The 20,097-nt window shown below is 42.4% G+C and overlaps 1 protein-coding gene across 8 annotated transcripts in view; it reads left to right on the top strand.

Annotated features, from left to right (window-relative positions):
- The window catches only part of LOC111246183 (X-linked retinitis pigmentosa GTPase regulator-like), a 56,027-nt gene that overhangs the window by 28,596 nt on the left and 7,334 nt on the right, over positions 1-20,097 (top strand). For all 8 annotated transcript variants that reach the window (XM_086984882.1, XM_086984880.1, XM_022795367.1 and 5 more), the window contains 7 exons: positions 9,245-9,463; positions 12,661-12,836; positions 14,228-14,447; positions 17,260-17,421; positions 17,827-18,083; positions 18,494-18,680; positions 19,564-19,685. In XM_086984882.1, coding sequence (XP_086841008.1) covers positions 9,245-9,463; positions 12,661-12,836; positions 14,228-14,447; positions 17,260-17,421; positions 17,827-18,083; positions 18,494-18,680; positions 19,564-19,685 — 1,343 coding nt within the window. The remainder of the gene's footprint in view (positions 1-9,244; positions 9,464-12,660; positions 12,837-14,227; positions 14,448-17,259; positions 17,422-17,826; positions 18,084-18,493; positions 18,681-19,563; positions 19,686-20,097) is intronic.

Raw genomic sequence — 20,097 nt, 5'->3', positions numbered from 1 at the left:
TAGCAGATGTTTCAATCGCTTATAGTAAACGTGTGTAATATTTTCTCTTGTCTATCATCGTAAGTGTGATATGAGATTAGCGGGAAGATAGAAGGGCTTTTGTTGTTTTTATCGATCACAGTTTGCTTCAGGATGATTACCTATGACGCCTATATTTTAACAATACGCGTGTCTTAGTTCGCTATGTCAAATAATCGCTTGAAAAGAGTAAGTCCTATCGTTTCACCGATTGTTCAGGTATCGGCTATTGTTAATATGGTCACATTACTGTATAAACGATACAACTGCTATTGTTGTTTAATATTTTTTTTCTGTAACACCTTTGCTACCTGGTGATATGCGACCTGAATTACGTGTTTGTATTATACTTCACAGTTTATCGTATTTATAGGTTCACGAAATGGGCTTAGGTACTTGAACGGTCTCTGCCTAATGATACTAAATACACTTGAAAAATTATATGCATGCAAGGGTCTAATTAGCCATGTTTGGAGCTCTACGTCCGGCGTCAGCGTCGGCATTCAGGTCACACCACTGGCTTCCAGCACGAAACGAATCGTATGTCGATGTTCGAATTCGAACCTAGGCCATAACGTGTCTCTAGAATTAATAGGCGAACACTTTATCTACTAAGCTATCACGCAGAATTGTTCGACTAAAACCTAAACGTACTTAACGGTCTTCATCGTCGCTAGGTACGTTGTATACGTCTGTTTGCCTGCACATGTGCTTGCTAACTTTATCAAGCAAGCTTAGAGGCTTGCATTGTCAAAAAAAAAAAAGAAAAGTAAGGTAACACCTTTGTTAAACGGTCGTTCTGCTCCAACAATGTCATCTGTCTATTAATATACGGACACCGTGATGCACAGGCTATTCTGAACTGTTAGCGGGCGCCCAAACGTCGAGTCGCACACATGAAACGATGTGCTGCCCTACGAAACATGTGCTTCTAGGCTGCCTCGCGTGTATTTGGCAGTGCTCTCTATGGGGACTCTTCGAAGCATCGGTTTGTATTTTAACTGTCAGTTTGCGGCCAGCTAGTGTGCCTATTTGGTTTAGTGCCTGGCAGCCGCTGTTAGAAATGCTATATGGCCGGGTACTACTAGCAGTAGTCGTGATAGTTAGCTTCCTAAGAACTTCAGCGCAAATGCCCGAGTCATTGTCCTTAAGTGAACTAAACGGAACCCGTTGTCCCTCAGTCTACCCCTTTCTATCTCCGTCTGTTTTTCCGTCGCAGCCCGCGGGATTTAAACTCGTAGGAAGGTTACTATGGCCGGCTAGCTTCACTGTACACTCAGTGGCGAAGAGAACGGGAAAAATGATGAGAGTTAGGACGTTAACCTACTACGGCTCGTTACTACCCTCTAATAGCAGGATACAGCTTACAGCTGCTAGCAGCGATCATAGCCCTACTGTTTTTAGGCCATGCCATACTGCTGTCTGCGCAGGTATTCTTCTAGCAGATCGCAGGGTATTTTCCTTCTCGTTCTATGTTTACTTCGTCCTGCGCTTTTGCAGCTTTTTCGTCCACTTCGCCAGTAAGGCCCTTTTTCATAGATCGCACTCGTACACACAGACACAAACGTTCTCTGCAATGGAAATCGGCAGGATGGCTTCGCTGGCAGAGTCTGGCTACTTGGCATGGACACATATTCTGTATAAAACTCGTCTGCTAACAACGCACTCACACACGAATAGTGCGTTCGTCTGCTATTCCTCCTTGTCTTCCTTCTCGCATTACTGCTACCTACGTCTGGCATGATAACAGCAGAAGCGGCATCAGCCGCTCATAGGTCCAGCTGGACGCCTGCAGAGGCAACGAGCAGTCAGTCAGACGTCTGCGCATTTGGTGATCTGATGAGTTGGGCAGAGCTCGTTTTTATCTCAGATGTTTGTTCCTTAGCGAGTTGACTTGTACAACTTGCCAGTTCAGTTTCTTTATGGAAAAACGCCTTCCAATAGAGGATGCGACGTCCTAACCTTCTGGAGAGGAGAAGGTGAGAACGGAAGCTCGTGATTGAGAACGAAGGGAATAACAATATGTTAGCGATAACAGCGAAGGGTTATTAACTCGATTCGGATGCATCCCGTTTGAAGTCCCGTTACTATAGGTTTGTTTGTTGTTACGACATTTTCAGCGGAAATCAACCTTAGATGGCGGAAAATCTTCCTGAATCCCGTTACAAGCTACGAGTGTAGATCCATTCCGGGCATCGATTGTCGCGAATACCGTTTGCCAATATACATTGAGCGTCATGTTCTTTTTGATCAGCAGATTCCTAACAGAGCCGTTCAAAGCTAAAGAGCTTCTCCTTAAGAGGGCTAGGCAACGCGTGAAAGATGGTTGGAAAAATTTTTAAAAAATACAAGAGATAGAGGAATAAATATTAGTCGTAGTATACTTTGAAGCTTAAAGAGCGTTATACACGCCGTCGTATCAGTTCATTCTTATTTCGTGCGTTTTTCTCTTCGCGTTTATGAAAACGCGTTAAAAAAAAGAGCGAAAATAATAAGCTTAGTTTTAGATTTCGAATAGACGTACACTTAGCGCGTCATACCCAAGCAAATAAAGTGAGGTTATGTTAATAATAATTTGGGATGATATTAAATGAATCATGTAATAACTGTAACAGGTTGTTGAGGTCGTGCAGGCGAAAAACTACTTGTTAGCTTCTAACACGTATTTTCCATATTCCCGTTTTGCCACTCGTCTAAGGTGCTTCTTATTTAGGGCGGAAATAGCTACTCATCACCTATATACGACCTGCGGTGACCATAAAAATCGGACGCAGATTATTTCTGTAAGCGATTTGTTCAAATAACGTAACTATTTGCAGATGTAGCAGTTGTACATTGCAGTTGATACGTTGTGCTGCGACCGAAAGCCGTTTTAGCGTTGAACTTTGTCGGTCTGTACTGGATCAGTATCGCGATTGTTGCGTAAAGTCCGCGTGTAGCACCGCTGTTGTCCATAAGCGACTTTTGTTAATGCAGCGGGACGATGACAATGACAAAAATACACAAACTCCGCACAGAGATTTTCAAGCGTTTGAACAAATCAGACAAGCTATATAGTGTTAGCAGGCCAGGCCAGCCCAGCCAGACCAGATCAGCGCCAATGCAAAGACACTGATGTAGTTCCTTTTATAAAAAGTGTTTATATTACGTATGACACATGTATCGATGTGCCGGTGTTGGTCCAGAAGCACAAAAGAAGTTGAATCGTAGCGAAACTCGGTTTAGAATAGTAGTGTGAATGCTGAATTATATTAGAGTAATAATGGCGATCGTAAGAACGCTTGAAGCATTGTGGCCTGCCCTGGCACTTGTAGCCGAAATGATCCTAGCAGGAGTAGTAGAACTAGCGTTGGTAGCAATGGCAAAAGGAGCAGCTCCAGAAGCTATAGCAGCCGACCATCAGCGGGCAGGACGGACAGGCAACACCTGAAAAAGTAAATGGCCATATAAGTTTACGTCAAGCAATAGCAGTACCAACAGCGCCAGTAACAACCCGATTTACCTCTTGCGGTAGATAGATCAACATCTGCAGCAGCATCGGCGCCGTTGTCGTCATCATCGTGATCAACATGATCTAGAATGATATTCCGGATGTAGAATATTGGCTTATGGCCTGGTAAAATGCCGTCGAACATCGAACGATTTCGACACATCAACTAACTGCTGCCGGCAGGTCCAGGCTAGCTGGCTGGCTGGCTGGCTGGCTGGCTGGCTAAAGCACCTTCCATTTCTATTAATGGGTTTAAAGAAAAGACAGACCGATAAAATGTGCCAAAATTAAAAGAGGACACCACTGCAAAATATGAGTGACAGCTGAATATATAGGACAGTTTTGATAACATGACAACACGTTTGTTTTTTGCACATAGCACACAAGTAGCAGTTTGTCCACGATGCACACAGGACATTGTTAGGACTAGATCGATAGGATCTGCTCGACGAAGACGGACACTGCAGAATTTGTCGACCACTGCTGTTACACTCTTCCACAATTACCAACAATGGGCACCGCACGCATGTATCTATGTTAGTGCGCACATTTATGAAATAATGACGTATCCGTGATGGTAAAGTACGTTACGGGTTGAGGTACCAGTGTAAAAAAAGTCGACGTTGTCCGAAGGGGTCGCTGCGTTTAGTGCTGTTATACATAAAGAGCACAACATAAGCCGAAATTATATTAGCTAACTTGAATTGATACCGAGCGGCGGAATCCATCCTAGCCGTTCCAATAGCGGTCGACGATTATGGAACTGTCAGTTTTATTAACTTAAGTTGTTGCTGGTGCTACCAATGCAATGTTCTTAAAATGAGGTATTTTCTTCGAAAATGAAAGCAAATAATTTGTTTTCCATACGTCAGATCCACTCATAGATCTGCACTGCATTGTCAAGCTGATTCCGGCAAATTTCTCTTTGGCAGTTCCCATTCTAGCGATGTTTATCTAGGTCGTCCTGCACAAAAAGCCCTACTCTTGACTACGTTGGGTTTCGTTTTAACTAATCTACAGAGTCAACGCCATTCAGTTGACTCTTTCTTGTATCCTATCTCTAAGACTACCCTAATAGAAACAAATATTCCTAAGAAACTGTTTGCACGTGCTAGAGGCGTCACTTCTAGCAACCAGGTTCAATTTGAGGCCTAAATCGTACAGATAGGGCTAAACGCGGCACAATGTCACGCGGATACGCTACCTGCAAGAGATTTGAAGGGAATTGAATTCTAGCTTAGCAGCTGGCCGAAAATCGCAAAAATGGAAAGCCTCGAAACGGCCAAAAGATCAAACGGTACAGAAGGTCTAACCGCTAATTTAGACAGTCTAATTAGAAACTGATATTACCTGTGAAACCGCAATACATTTCTGGAGCCATTTGAATACATTTTCAGTCCCTTCAAGTCTAAGCTCTATATCGTGGATCTTGCGGTTTGCCCCACGAAAGCCACCCTCGGATTTTTCCGAAATGTCATCGAAACTTTGAATGACATAAAGCGCCGATTTTGAATAAAAGAAGGTTGTTAGTATTAGTGAAGTACATACTATATGTAAAGATTGGATAATTACTAATTTTCGCTCAAGTTCTGCGCTTTTGTTCGATATGACAGGTTTGTTGTCTTATGCTAAAAATAATTGCTTTTGTCTACAACCAGGAGTAACGGATGAACGCATGCCCTTAACGACAACTAGCTTGTCAAAGCGTGTTTCAGTTTAGATGCCGCATTTCGCATATACCTATAAATGGAATTATATGGACTTAGGGGGCCTTTTGCATAAAAGTGTTTCATGGAAGCGTTTTTTGCCGTAGTCGCCGTTTCGTGAGCGCACCGCTAATGACATTGTGGCCGGTAGCAAATAGCCTGTTGGCCGTTTATCAACAGATGCCGACTGTGTGCGAAGAGCCAAACCTGAGCACATCTTATTCTGATCGAGTAACGCGCGCTGACCGACAGCAGTGGCGCGGGTTGTTAGTTTTCTGCATGACGGAATCGGGGACGAAGGAAACGCTACTGGACCATGAACATGGCGATGGCAGTGCTAAACAACAAACCCTAAAGAGACGTAGCCAAAATATGGCTATATAGATACTACACGGTTGCAAAGAGGCTGCTTTTTATGCAACAACGTATTTTTTAAGAATCCTTGCTCCTCCCGAAGCTAGCCTTGCGTATACTAGAGTCGCCGGGAAAATGAATATTACCATGAAGCTAATGCAGCCGTGTGTATCAGTCTGTGGCCCACGCCGTTCCGAACACCGCCATTTGTTACAAAGCGTTTCTGTGATTATGCTATTCCCTCGTACAGCTGTACCGAAGTACCATAATACGAAATACTAACATAAAACCGACTATATAAAGACAGAAGACGTTTGTCACAAGCAAAAATACGCTATAATTATGTACTACTAGGGTACCGGTGAGCCACACGTCGCTTCAGTTGCCCTAATTGTGGTAATAATCATGCGGACCCAGGGGGATGAGGGGTGTTATCCGAACTTTCAGGGAATGGGGTCACCTCACACGGCATCGGCATAGCACCAGCAATAGCCTGCATGCCTAGCCCAGAAAAGAAGCAACAGCCGAGTCATAACGGATCGTGCAGACGTGAGACATCCGACAAGAAGTCAAAATAACACTACAGGAATATTTGACAAACTGAGCTCTCATAACAAATATATTGGACGTCATTTTTTATGCCACGCATTAACGATGGATATATATATATATATATATATATATATATATATATATATATATATATATATATATATAAGGCAGACGCCTTCTATATGAGCTGTATATATTGAAAAAAGTATTATTCCAATAAGATGCCATTGAAAAGGTTCTGGACTGCGGAGTGACATTGAGGGAAGTCAATGCCACTAGATCAAACATGGTAACTGCATTATTATTGAGTTTAAATCAAATCAGACGAACACTTAGTTTGATGGAAAATGTTTTGCAGACACAATGAATGTACGAAACCTTGAAACCGCGCTAATATTTAAAAACATCGGTGTCGCCCACTAGCAGATCCTACTGGCACAATGAATTAAACGTAAAAGGAATATAATCACCTAAAACTTTGCAGGCTTCGGACATGGATCTACGAATATTCCTGCGTTTAACAGCTACGTAAAGCTGGTATCTTTGTCGATTGCAAGGGAATCGTAAATCTCTGATATACTGTAGCAAAAATCGAGATTTTTTTGTTTACGTTGCCTGGTGTGCTTTTCTCCACACAGATACAGAGCGTCCGGTTTTAACAATCATATTTTGAGCCTTCTAGACACTTAAAGGCGGATACGCCGAATGGCCGGGTTATCTACGATAATCAGCCGCCTTAAATAATCATCTACGAAACCGTGCGACAGTCTGGTCGCTCCAGGTAGCAAATCCCAGCCTTTGTAGGACTTTCAACTGGACTAACACCTGCAGATTTTAATGAGAGTACCTCAGATGTAATCCATATAGATTAGTAGTAGCTAAGGCATTAATCGAGCATACTGAAAGCACTGCTCCCCTGTTACATTTGACGTGACGGTGGCGTCAACAATGCTTGACCGTTTAGCAACTATAATACGTACGGCAGCACAGCGGTGAACAAGTGTACAGCTTCAAATAAGTCGTCTTATTATAGAGAAACGAAAAAGTACGGTCAAAAGCAACGCATAATGTCTCGAAATGCTGTTTACGTTACTGGAATAGATAGCTGCGAAAGGCTGCACGAGTCTTCCTGTAATGCCGGCTTCGAAACAGATCTTACGCGTTCGCTCAGACCGATAGCTATATGGTGCTTGATTTACCTTATCGTAACTCAAAACTGCTTGTTTGCTATAAACTGCAAAGGGTTAAGAGTCTTGGAAAAGGCGTCAGCCAGGTTCAGATCAGCACAACATTTGAATCCTAATTACGTTAGCCCGGAGCGCTATCACGCGTTTAACCTTTGAGCTATGCAGTACTTATAGAACTTGAGTTCTTTGAATATGTCCAATGGTAACAGGCAATATATGTCACTTCCGGATTATACGATGTCGCTGCGCTCGGTCCCTAGTTGTACCTAGTATCTACCATAAACGTTATCCGTTCTCTTCGATACCTAACGAAAACGTAGCTTTACTGTATACATAGGTTTTCCATTCATTGCATCTGAGCTGCGATGTCCTATTTTATGGTGAGAACAATTGAAAGCCGGTAGAAACATACTAGAAAATTTATCTTCAAGATAATTTTCTATGATCTCAAACAGTTGCGGCATTTAAATGAGTAAGGTGTCATCTTGACTGACCACGACCGCAGCCTCAGTCGACTACTGGTAGTTACCCTTTGTAGACCGCAGAGAGTCGATTTCAGCGCGGTTCATAACGAAAATAATTATCGATGAACATTTACCTAGGATTTTTCAATTGTACTTGTATACACCGTTGTAACCTAGCTTCGACGATAGACAGATTGTTTCGTGCTGATGAAATGCCCAAAGGCGATACCGGACGTAAAACTCGAAACGCTAAGGGTTGATTGTTACCGAGGGGTTCTTTGTAATGAAGTTGATTAAACAATATTATGCAGGCTGCTCTCACTCGGTTATTTTGCGAACCTTATTAGGTTCCAAGAAGCACAGGTTTATCTGCGTCCATTCAACAAGTCTGTTAGTGTATCAAATCGACACAGATATTCCGTACTTTGTGGCCGTCACGCACAGGCTTTACGTGAACTTGATTTGGAGAAGCTGTTCGTCCGTCCAACGAATTTGTACAGCGTAGTGACCTCATTGAACATCGTTATCCTGCTATCTGTTACAGGGGTCTGGACTACGCCCATCTACGAATTTCATCGTCGCAACAAACTCTATTTGACCAATTTTCTGTTCCGCTGCACCGTACTGCTTTTTTACATTATTGTGGGTAGTCGTATTGGGCATTCTTATGCACCACAGCAGCGCCAATATTTTAAACGGGGCATTTTAAAGACGAACATTTGGCGTGGAGACGTAGTGATTTGCCCTCAGTGTGCTTCAAGCAGTTCGATTTCTGTTGCTTTACGCTGACGCATGCCATGAGGCAGTATAGATCGATCTTGTTGGCCGAGGAAGCCGTTTAAAGCAGTAATGGGATCACAAAGTTTTTTCTGTTCGAGTTGGGGCATTCCCTGCAAGCCTTGGCCCGCTGAAGCGACGGTGGGGTTCGACTAGTCACGCAATACAACCACTAGTGACAACAAAGCCCTCCGAGGGTAGCCGATCAGCCAGTCACGTGCTACATCATGAAAGCGTCATCAGGCACAACACAATATGATGAACAGATGGAATATTACGTATTTCGTCAGCTTCGATGTCCACGATAAAAGCTTCCGGGAGAATAGCTTTTAAGATAGTGACCTATTCGTCAGTGTCTTTTTTGTATTCGGCAAAGCTGGAAAATATCTTGCGGCGAAAAGGTCGAAGTGAAATGAATCAATTTTGATAAGAGTGAAGGTATATACATACGACACATATTGATAACTCGTAACTGTTTTAAGCACGATCGGCGCTTGATTAATACATAATATTTATGGCTTTATCAGATGATATATATAATTCTTGGGTCGCAATGTTCGATAATTTTCATTAAATTATGCATAGTGGCCAAAATAATCAGCAAATCAGAATAGTAGATAACTTGTTTTATTCTTAACTAACTGAAATTAACACAGAATGCTTAAAGTTGCAAAATGAACTTTTTAATAATTACAGAGTTAGGGGCAGTTTTCACGTTCGGCAAAAGCAAGTTCAGTGACAACCTTCCCGGAACGTTCTGGGTAAAGAACGACGTGGTGATCAGCGTCGCCTGCGGAGATCAGCATTCGGTATTTATCACGGCGTCCGGTCGCGCGTTCTCGTTCGGCTCCAACGATTATGGGCAGCTCGGCCAGTCACATACGAAACCGCTAGTTAATCCCAGATGTATCAAAGGTATGAATATCGGCCGTCTGTTACTCTATAACCTCAACTATTCCCTATTGTGTAGAGCTATGTGATTGTAGTGAACCATAGAAATTATATAAATCGGAATGCCGGCGAATGTAGCAATGAGCTTTTCAACACTTTTTGGCTTTACAGTTATTTTCCCTGGCTTTTTGTGTCAACTGCCTAAATGGGAAGTAATCTTTATCCTCATTGGCTGCGACTCGTCACGGCCCCGCCTCCCTCCAAAATGATTAGTGCTAACTTTTCATTTACGCAACATTAAACTGTCCCCCCTTTTTCCGTTTTTTTTTTTTTTAAATTTTGGCGCCAGCCAGCTTAATTAGGTATCAAATAGATGCGCATAAGAAACCCCCAAGCAATGTTCGAAACAAATCGACATGAAACCATATTTCTTGAAATTTTTCTGTTGTTCTTACATCGTATTGCTTTATATAGTACTCAAAAAGATGAAAGAGATCCACAAAACGTAATTCAGTCTAGTTTTCTTTCTTTTCGGTGTCACGGGCTCTCCAGCTTCATGTGCTATGCATGAGCAGAGTTACGTATTTGCTATCGCGAGACGCAGAAAGCACTCACTGTCACCCAGTGTCCAGATTGTCCCCCTCTTCCGCCGCTCGCTCATTTTCTTTCCCTAAAAGTATGTTGCGAGGCTCCTGCCGGTGTCGCCACGGTGTGGCAAGTTCGTGTCCGCCGCTACAGGCGCGGCCGTTTCGACCCACTCTCGAATTTTGTCCTTAATGACAATCCTCTACACTTAGTGCAACTCTCGTGCCGTTTCTGGTTTTCTTAAGCGATCAGCCTGCACGACAGCAGAAGCAGCAGCAGCAGCAGCGGTAGCCTAGCAAGTAGTGTATGCCCACTGTTGAATCAAGGCCAGCCACTATTACTACTAGGCAAAACAAAATAGGGCGACTGCAGCAGACTAAAACTATTTGGGCCGGAAGGTCAAGTGGTAAGATTATACTATCGACTCTACTGAGACATGTTTAGACTATATGCTTTAGCGATAGGTTTTGAAAAGAAAAATTTGACGGTGGAGTTATGGGAAAGGAAAAGTAAGATAGACCGAAGTTTCATTAGGAAAGCCTGAGGGAGCTGAGAGGCCTCTAGCAACGGTATGTTTTGAATAGCGCCGAAATTCGGACGGTTTTCGAAAGCAGATATTTTGTACTGTTTTTTAACGTTCTTCTCATTGTCTCAAAAGCCAACGAGTGGGCTGGCTGGCTGGCTGGCTGGCTGGCTGGCTGGCTGACTGGCTGGCTGGCGAAGACTTGATGACACATGCTTTGCGGCTAAGCAGGCGCATCGTATCTAGTTCTAGTTATGACTATGTTTAATTAGGCAGGATTGAAGCGAGAATGTCTTGACCTCGTCCAGTAACGCAGGATACCGATAAACCATTTGTCATTGCTAATAAATCATGGTCAGGCTGTCGCTTATAGACAAGATATTCCTGATTAAGATACGCTGTGCTTGGATAGAGCATATAAATTTTATGATAACTTGATTTTCCGCCAAGTTTGTGTATATAAAATAACTATCTAGAGTTTTACATCCGTTAAGCATCCATTTCCATGGTTGGCTCCTTCCAACATGAGCCACAACTTGCTTACGGAACTCCGATCACCGCGCATCCTTGTGTTCGGTAGTCGAACACGTTACCAGTGTACCTTTACAGGCACAGATTCGTGTACTTACGCAGTGCTACGTTTATCTAAGGAATTTCTACCCAGAATTAAACAGTTGGTAGGGCATTGGGCTAGCTGGCTATTTTTCTACAACAGAGATGAATGATTACGTTTGTGTTTAAGCATACTAACGGCTGCAGACTGATGCTAATTTCAATTTCTAATATTATCATCAGTTATAATTTAGACTTTTAATAGTGCTACTGCTGAAATGAATAGAACTTATCACGCTCGCTTTCATGCGGACCACAGTATGGCTAGACAAATGCTCGTGCCCTAGTTCTACCCACGAGCTGCAGTCTGTACGCGGACCCCATAGGTAAAATGAGGTTCCATTTTAGCAAAACATGAAAAGCTCGGGCCGCAGTTGGCACGAATTTAGATCCATGATTCACGTGGCGCACGTTTCAATGCCTAACCGTATTCCGCTAACGTGTTCCCCACGAAGTCTCCACCAAGCGCCAAATGTCAATTTGGCTCGAATGAAGCCTAATGAAGGTTTAGAACTATTGATATATCATAGAACGTTGCTATCGATCGTCCAATAGCAATGTAACGGATAACAAAACATCTAGAACAAAGAAATACTATTATTGATGCATGATTCTGGGTCGAAATTCATGTAGACCGAAAGAATCATCTGGGTTAGATTGAGGAGTGTTCAATGGGCTCTTGTTAATTATGTCAAGTGACGCAGAGTGATCGAAGTAGACTTCGATATCAAGATCGCCTCTTGCACGCAAATAAGTTGCCCTACAAAATTTGAGTGTTGACCGTGAAGCTATAAGGCGTTTTCCGCATACTCCCATTGCTACATTGAAGATGGCGACCTGCCATATTCGTCGTCTCTAATATAATTATCTATATGAAGGAAAATCACGAATCACTGTATATAGGTCTGGCTTCGAAAACGATGAATCTTATCGATAGTAGACAAGAATGTTTTAAATCTGCAGGACATGTTCGGAATGAATAACTGCTCTGGTGAAGTCGCTCTGCAAGCGATACATATATAACCGGTAATCGTCGCACGTTGCTATAAGTTGCAACGAAGATATGCAGGCTGGTTTCTCACCCGAGTCTTCGTATTTATTTCGTAAACAGAGGATTCTATTAGAGAATCTATGGAACCATTATGGGTCGACGAGCTCGAGGCGCATATCGGGCTGCGGCTGAAAGTGAACTCTTTAGTGTACCACTATTGTTAAGGCTTGCTTCTTAAAAAGGCATTTCGAAACTCGTAAGCTTTTTCTGCTACAGTTGTTGCGATATTTTAGACCATAATTTTCCGATGGATATCTTGCGTGAGCCCACACAAAACTATAGGCGTGTTGGATGATTTTGTTGCTTGTTAATAGGAGGACAATAACAACACATCTGTTCTATATATTTCAAATTGATTTTCCGCTACAATTTACTATTCGGTCATCATTTATACGTAAAATTATCTGTGTGCTTATTGGTGATTACTTTGTTTTCAACGTGAAATTTCAGCGCTGAAAGACAAGCGCGCCATCTTGGTGGCGTGCGGCCGATCGCATACGTTAATAGCTACAGATGAGAAGAATGTCTACGCTTTTGGAATCAATTCGGAGCATCAGTTGGGAGTGAAGTCCTCGGCTGCTTATCATGCCGAACCACAGTTGGTATCGGCGCTCGCTGGTGTACAGGTCTGTACATAGATACAAGAAAGATATATTGGGAGCATGATAGTTTTCAAGAAGACTATCGGATAGCTCTAACAGCCCACCTCCTTCATCTGTTTTAAGCGAGAAAATCTTAGTCTAAACAATTCCTACCGTCGTGCATAGATAGGCTTCATCAGACAAGCTGTTTCACCATGTCAATGGTAGGTGAAGTTATGTCCCGTTATTAACAGGCGTCAAACGGTACAGTCCTCGATAACAATATTTGATTTATTGTACACGCATATTCGGGTACCATTTACAGCTACGATCTAATTATCCCGCAATTGGGAACGTAACTCAAAAGGGAATTACTTAATTAAAATTGCCTGTATAATTAATAAAATTAGTCAGGCAGGACTTTTAGCCAATGCATAAGATCATACAGGATAATTATTTAAAATTATCGTACTTGTTTTGCGAATACTCAGTTAATGCAAACAGTCATCATCGAACGATAATGGCTACCCGCTTCTTACCTGACCCGAAATGATTACTTTTAACAGAAGTTTATTAAAGAAAGATCGACGCAATCGAACAAATTTTGCCATCTATGACAGCCGCCACTGCGGTTAGGGTAGCACGATACGACCGGCCAAGACGACATACTACAATAATACTGCCGGACCCGACGCAGATGTACGCAGACACGTACGCGCACGAACGTACACCCATATCTGAGAGGTCGTCCATACTGAAGCACCTAGCAAGTGTTTTAAACTCAACTAACTTTAGCAAATAATCAAAATAGCGGTAGAGAACTTACATTAGGAGCGAACGCAAACAATAGCATATATTTGTAGGTTCATTTTTGTGCGATAGGTCGCACCAGCAAAAGGCTAAATATTATTACTCTGTCGTTCAGAAGCATCGGCAGATTTTTGTCGAAGCAACGAATTTGTATTAAAAAATGATCCATCCGTAAAAGTTGAATATAACTAGAGGTTACTCTCGAAAAATCCCTTGGATGATCCTCTAAGGGCGGTTATTCGCAAACGGGCCCATCGCTCCCCCTCCCGCTAGCTACAAATCTGCTTACGACCATTTTGAATTTCTTAGAAGAATATCATAGAAGTCTTATGTACTGTACTTAGATATGTATATAAGACTTGTAAGATATTCTTGACATTGCCCAATGTGGTAACTGAATGTAAATGTAAGACTATTGATGCGCTAAGTGTGGGAGTATATACAAAATGAGCTATGATAAATTGTGCTTTTCGTATGCAACGCTATGAGTTTATCCATAGGGCAATGGCGCAATATGGCGAACAGAGCTAATTAGTTTGAATACCTGTAGGTGCCTCTCGCATTCCTAACGAGTCCACAAAACGGAGAATCTCACCGATACCCCACCATGTGTACGTTTACTTCAGATAAAAGCTCTTGCCGCCGGCGCTGACCATTCAATGGCATTGAGTGCCAAAGGCATCGTCTACCTGTGGGGTTCCAGCGAACACGGCCAGCTCGGACTCGGCAGAAAGAAACAACGGAAACTGCCGGTGCAGCTAAAGACCGAAGGAAAGGCTTTGGGCATTTCGGCTGGGGCATACCATTCTGCCTACGTCAATAGTGAGGGGCATCTGTTTACATTTGGTACGTGTAAATCCACTGATCTGTTAGGACTGCGGCACGTCGTTTTTACCGAGGCGTAATTATCGATGAAGTTGTAGTAAGGCAAAAATGTTACCTATGATAGCTTTCGAACGAAAATGCACATGAGCACAATGGAATCCTGTATCACCGATTAACATCATTTAGCATGGCTTAGATATTCTTGGAACGCTACAACAGAAGAATAGAAGCAAAGTATATCTGGTACAGCTGGTGGCAATGCCAAGTAGTTAAATAAACTTTTGCGTTGTTCCGTAAGTAGAATTTCTTTGACCTTCTAAGGCGATGGCTTATTTAAGTTTTATTGATTTTTCAACTATCTGCCTCATAGCGGCTGTTAGTCAAACCGAGTCTATCGATTGACGCTAATACTCTACGTTCTGCTTGTAGTTTTGCTCGTACCATCACCCGCCAAAGACAGTAGCTGAAGTTGAAACTCTAACTCGTTGAATCGGCCCAAGCTTCATCGTCGCCATTTGTTAGTTATTAGGATACGAATCTAATAGATCTAGTAAGAATTCGAATTTATCTGTCTAGAAATAGATACCTAAGTAAGATGTATTGTATACATGAATGGACGCGGCAATATGCCCCACTGAGTTGTAGAGCATGCCTTCTATTCAAGGTCGCTTCTTCTTTATATTTGAGTCATCTGTGCGTCTGTTGATCGTAATTTTCGTTGGGCAGCATTACGTTGCTTTAGTACTATCGCTCTATTTTTATTGATCGGAACAAGGTTGGCAGAAATAAGCGGCACGAGCGGAATTCGAAGCAGACGAAGCAGGAACAGTAAAATAATTTCAGGTGTACAAAGATGTTGAATGGAAACGCTTCACGTTCTGAAGATATATTGATCCTGAGGCTAATGAGAGAATTCGAGAGAGAGAGAGACAGCAGCTAAAAGGGTGTAGAATGCCTCGAAGAAGCCCAAAAATAGTATCTTAACCATATCTTAATATCGTCCCTGCATAGGCAAGAATACGGGTACACACGGTGACCAGAAATGTTGCTAACAATGGTTACAAACGTAGAATATCATACAAGAGAGAAAAGAACACCTCTAAAGGGGCTACAGGGGCTGCATAAGTTCATGCAGATGTATCCACTCAGAGAAAGTCTTTCTCTCGCGCTGAGGTATTCGTTGTTGTGTATTGCCTTGATTAAACCAGTGAAAATATCTTTGATGCGAAATCGTCGCTCCTGCGTTTTTTATCGCCATATTGATATTGTTGCTAGGATGGATGCGATTTCGTATAGCCTGTACCATATGCTTGTTTGGGGTTACACAAAGGGTGTGGAACTACCCTTAGAAGTTTATGCTACAGGTAAATTGCCGATTCACATAAAGTCTGCATCGCAAATGCACTATTTAGTAAATGCAGTGGAGAAACGCTATGTTGCTGGTTGTCGCTAAAAAAATGACGTTCTAACCGTGCCGTTATCATAGCGGGGAATAGCGAAGGAAAGCGAAAAACAAAGAAAGTTGTTATAAGTAAGTTGCTCACCGGCTTGTTAATTAGAAGACTGAGTGTCTACTTGACAAACGTACACGGGGTTTTAACGGAGTTAGAGTTCTGGAGAGGACGCCCCACAGAAACGGCGTGCAAGATCTAGATATTCGACTTTAAGAAAGCACTGGCTACGTCGCATACTGTGCTACGCGCGATGTTTGTCGACTCCAAAACAACTTTGGACCAGAGAAGAGGTTACGCTCATGCTGGCCGAGCCAGATGCCCCTAAGAATGTGCCCAACCTTTTCACTGTAATTCTACAGGAAAACGGAATAACCATGGACGGCGAAGTGGCCATCACATAGACGATTTGCTCGATTCAGAAATACCATCTAAGCCAACTTTTATTCTTGATCTTGCTGAAGGGCCTCTCCTATGAAAAAAAGAGCTGACAAAACTAGTCGAAGTCATCTTGCATGCAGAAAACTTCACGGGTTTAACACGTCGCAGGTCCAGCTCTACGCGGCAGTCACCGATTTGAGAGACCGTCAACCTGATCAAGACTAAGACGATGAAGTTTAAAGGAAGAGGCAGCTCTTCCCCGCAAATAGCAGAAGGTTGACTGTGCCCGTCACCGAAACATGCAGCTTTGTCCATTGAAGTCGATTCCTCGAGGAAGTTCTGATGAGAATGTCATTTAAACAGATTTTACGGTGGAACATCTCAAGCATGTCAGAGCCTTTTTCCTTAAAAGAGCACTGGAACTAATCGATTCGTCCCTGCTGTCCGAAGGCCTACGTTGTCACTCTGAGCCCCCGGCAGACGAACTTTAGGAACTGGGACCAAAAAATTCGGAGAGATTTATGGGCACATTTGTGCTTTGGATGCAAGGAAAACCAACGAGTGCAAGGGGACAAGCCAGCTAAACAGACATACTGTTACACGCTTTGCTGTGCATAGGTTCTGCAATAATCTCTATAGAAAACCAGGTCTCCACGAGCCTGACGATACGTGAAGATGGTCCAGATGCGGGGGAAATCGTGATAGATATCATAGCATTCGTTCCCTCTTGGTACCATTTGTAAAATATCGGAGCAAATCTCTTAAAGGCTCGCATAATTAATCTTTTTGATATAGAAATATCATATCGTTGATGTTAGTTTTTGACTACTACCAGCAAAAATGAATAAATAAAATTTAATTCATTTCTGAAGGGGCAAAAGTGGTCTGATATATGGCCTTTAGTAACGGTAATGTTTTGCCCCTACTGGAGGAGGATAGTAGGCGTATGGAATAAAAAATTATATATGCACAAAGTGTTATTCGTAATTTGTCTTTGACAGGCGAGAGTGAGCACGGTAAACTAGGAACAAATCTAGCGCCACGGAGATGCCGGAAGCCATCGAAGGTGCCGGACATTCAAGGAACTGTTACTTCAGTAGCCTGTGGAGGATCACACACCGTTGCGCTGACCAGCGACGGGCGGGCATACTCATTTGGAGATGGTAAGTGTGACTTCATGCCCTTGTTCCCTCAAATTCGATGATTGGATCGATTATTTTTTTTATCGGACAACAGTATCAAACGTATCTAGCTTTCTTCCATATATGCCTATTATGTTGCTTCAAAGAAATCCACGAACGTGTACGCTTGCTATATTAGCAACCCTAACTAAGTATCTCAAGATATTAACAAACACACGCCGAAAATAGAATTTCCATCGCTGACGTTATTTTTTTTTTATTTATTTACAATTTATTATATATCCCCAATTATTAGACACTATAGCATACGCATGCTAATAATAGTACAATAGCAATGAGTCTGCTACGCTACCTTCTAAATACATAGCTGGTTCAGTAACTTCCAAGTCATTTGTTGTATTATCTCAACTGCCTTACTACCTACAGGTTCCCACGGTCAACTTGGTCTTGGGTCGCGAATCACCCATGCTGGTAGGCCTCATTTGGTACAGGTGCCCACAGGGGTTCGTATGGCTCGAGTGTCTGCGGGTCAGAATCACACAGCGTTTCTAAGCGATGGTCGGCAGCTTTTCACGTGCGGAGAGGGTAGACATGGAAAACTGGCTTTGGAAGATGGCGAAATGGGCAGTGACAAATTCAGTCCAATGTTGGTCGACATTCTATCACTGTTTCAGGTGCAACAGGTTAGTGAATCAGGCTCAAAAGGTTAGCCACGTTTGCCTGTGGCCTGAACAAGATTAGCTCATTGACTGGGTGATACGCGATGCTTCGAAGTGTCATAAATATTTCAGATTTATGTCAGAATATAACAATATCAGATAACTGATTGTAATACTATTAAAATTGCAACTATAGGAACTTGGATCAGATTATATAGACGAGATAAGTTCATTGAATACTGACAAGCATCAAGAATTATCCTTCCTGCTCGATATTAGATACTGCATTTTTGCGAACGTAGTATTTTTGTGTGTATTTATTTGTCTGTAGTTTGATCAATACGTCTTGTTCAGACGGAATTGTTCACCATGTTGTTTTATGGCTTTTCCTCTGACCTCGTAATGAGAATGTGTCATATATTTACCATTGGAAGGTATCGTGCGGTGGGTGTCACACACTCGTGCTTGTCGTGCCCGGTCTTGAAGATAGTCAGGGCAACCGAATGGGTGACTCACCCATCTCAGCGGCCGTTCAAGCAACAGAGCTCACGCTAGCTCGCCTACGGAGGCGCTACAAGAGGGCACTCAGCTACGCCGATCTCTACGCTGACGAAAATGATGGTACTTATTTTGAACTGATAATTAGTTGTGGTCACAATATTTTGCAATACAAATTTATCCAGATAATGATAATTATAATACTGTGATGTATGGTTGCTATATCTGCTGTGCAATATATAGCGGCGTTAGAAAAAGTACCATATGCGTGCATTTAACGGTCTTTGTCGTCCTCTATGTCAATACTGCTGCCATATGTATATGTTTCCAGTTCTATAGTATTCTTTACAACGGTTATAGACATCTATATGCCCGTATAAAGCGCCAACAGGTGGCCCTGAACTAGTACTAGCTAGTGGACAGAAGTTACTGGGAAAAACGGCTCCAAGTGCTACTTTTGTCGTATCGCGTGGTCTATATCATGACGCCGTCCGATTTACTGAGCAGATTTTAAGGGGTTTCATTCAAGTATATCAGCACAGGTTTGACAAGTCTTTATAAAATTAGGAATTATATATCTAGCTTAGAGAGTATGCAGCTGTAGCCTAAACTCCCTGGCAAAGCCTGTGGGCTTCTGCCGACGCTGACGCTTCATACTAGCTTTTTCGCTTGCTAGCACAAAATTATGTTCTGCCAGGGAGAGGCCATTAGGATAGCAAAATGGCAAAAGCCGTTGAGGTCTTGGCACGACTAACTGAATACCTAAGTAGTACAGTTGAACCTATATTCGCTATCCTCCGAAACCCTTGCATAATATACTATCTATAATAATATGCTAGCTATATAAGTTATGGAAATCCGTATATCGTGTGTGCTTTTCTTAGCGAGCCGTAGAGCTCTTAGATTAGAACTCCTCAGATTGGATTTTTTTATCCGTAGACCATTCATCTCAATGGTTGTACTTGGCAAAAAAATATTGACCAACAAAATGTCCCGGTGCTTTCAGCGGAGAAACGATTATCTCGGCATTACCTAAATTTGGACGACTCAACTGCGTTCGCGACTCTTCGGTACATTGATTCGGACGTTGAGTCCGACGTAGATGATGAAAATGCCAACATTAGCGCGGTAAGTTGACTGTGGCAAATATTTATTTGGGCATCTATTGACGAAAATTCTAAACACCCATTAAATGATGGAGAGAAAACAATTTGAAACAATCTGGGTAGATGCCAACGTGGGTCATTGTACATGAACAAATCCGGATATGCTACTGTGTCAGTTCTCTGGGCCAACAAGGGCCGCTTGAAAACAGCAATTACAGAACCATGCCAGTATATAGAATTTACATTTGAACTAACACCTCTGAGCATATTGAGTAGTATACATATTGGTAAAATAGGTACATTGTAACTTCACTCTGAGACTGAGAGAGCGTATCAACTATCGTTTAGCAGATGTGGGCAAAAAAATGAATGAATCATCGTTCAGTAAAGCAGTGCGTTCTATTATCAAAATAAATGGAAGTACTTGAAATGAA

This window comes from Varroa destructor, unplaced genomic scaffold (genome assembly GCF_002443255.2).
Source record: "Varroa destructor unplaced genomic scaffold, Vdes_3.0 BEIS01000003.1, whole genome shotgun sequence".
Classification (NCBI taxonomy): Eukaryota; Metazoa; Arthropoda; class Arachnida; order Mesostigmata; family Varroidae; genus Varroa; species Varroa destructor.
This window is presented reverse-complemented; position numbering and strand designations above follow the sequence as displayed.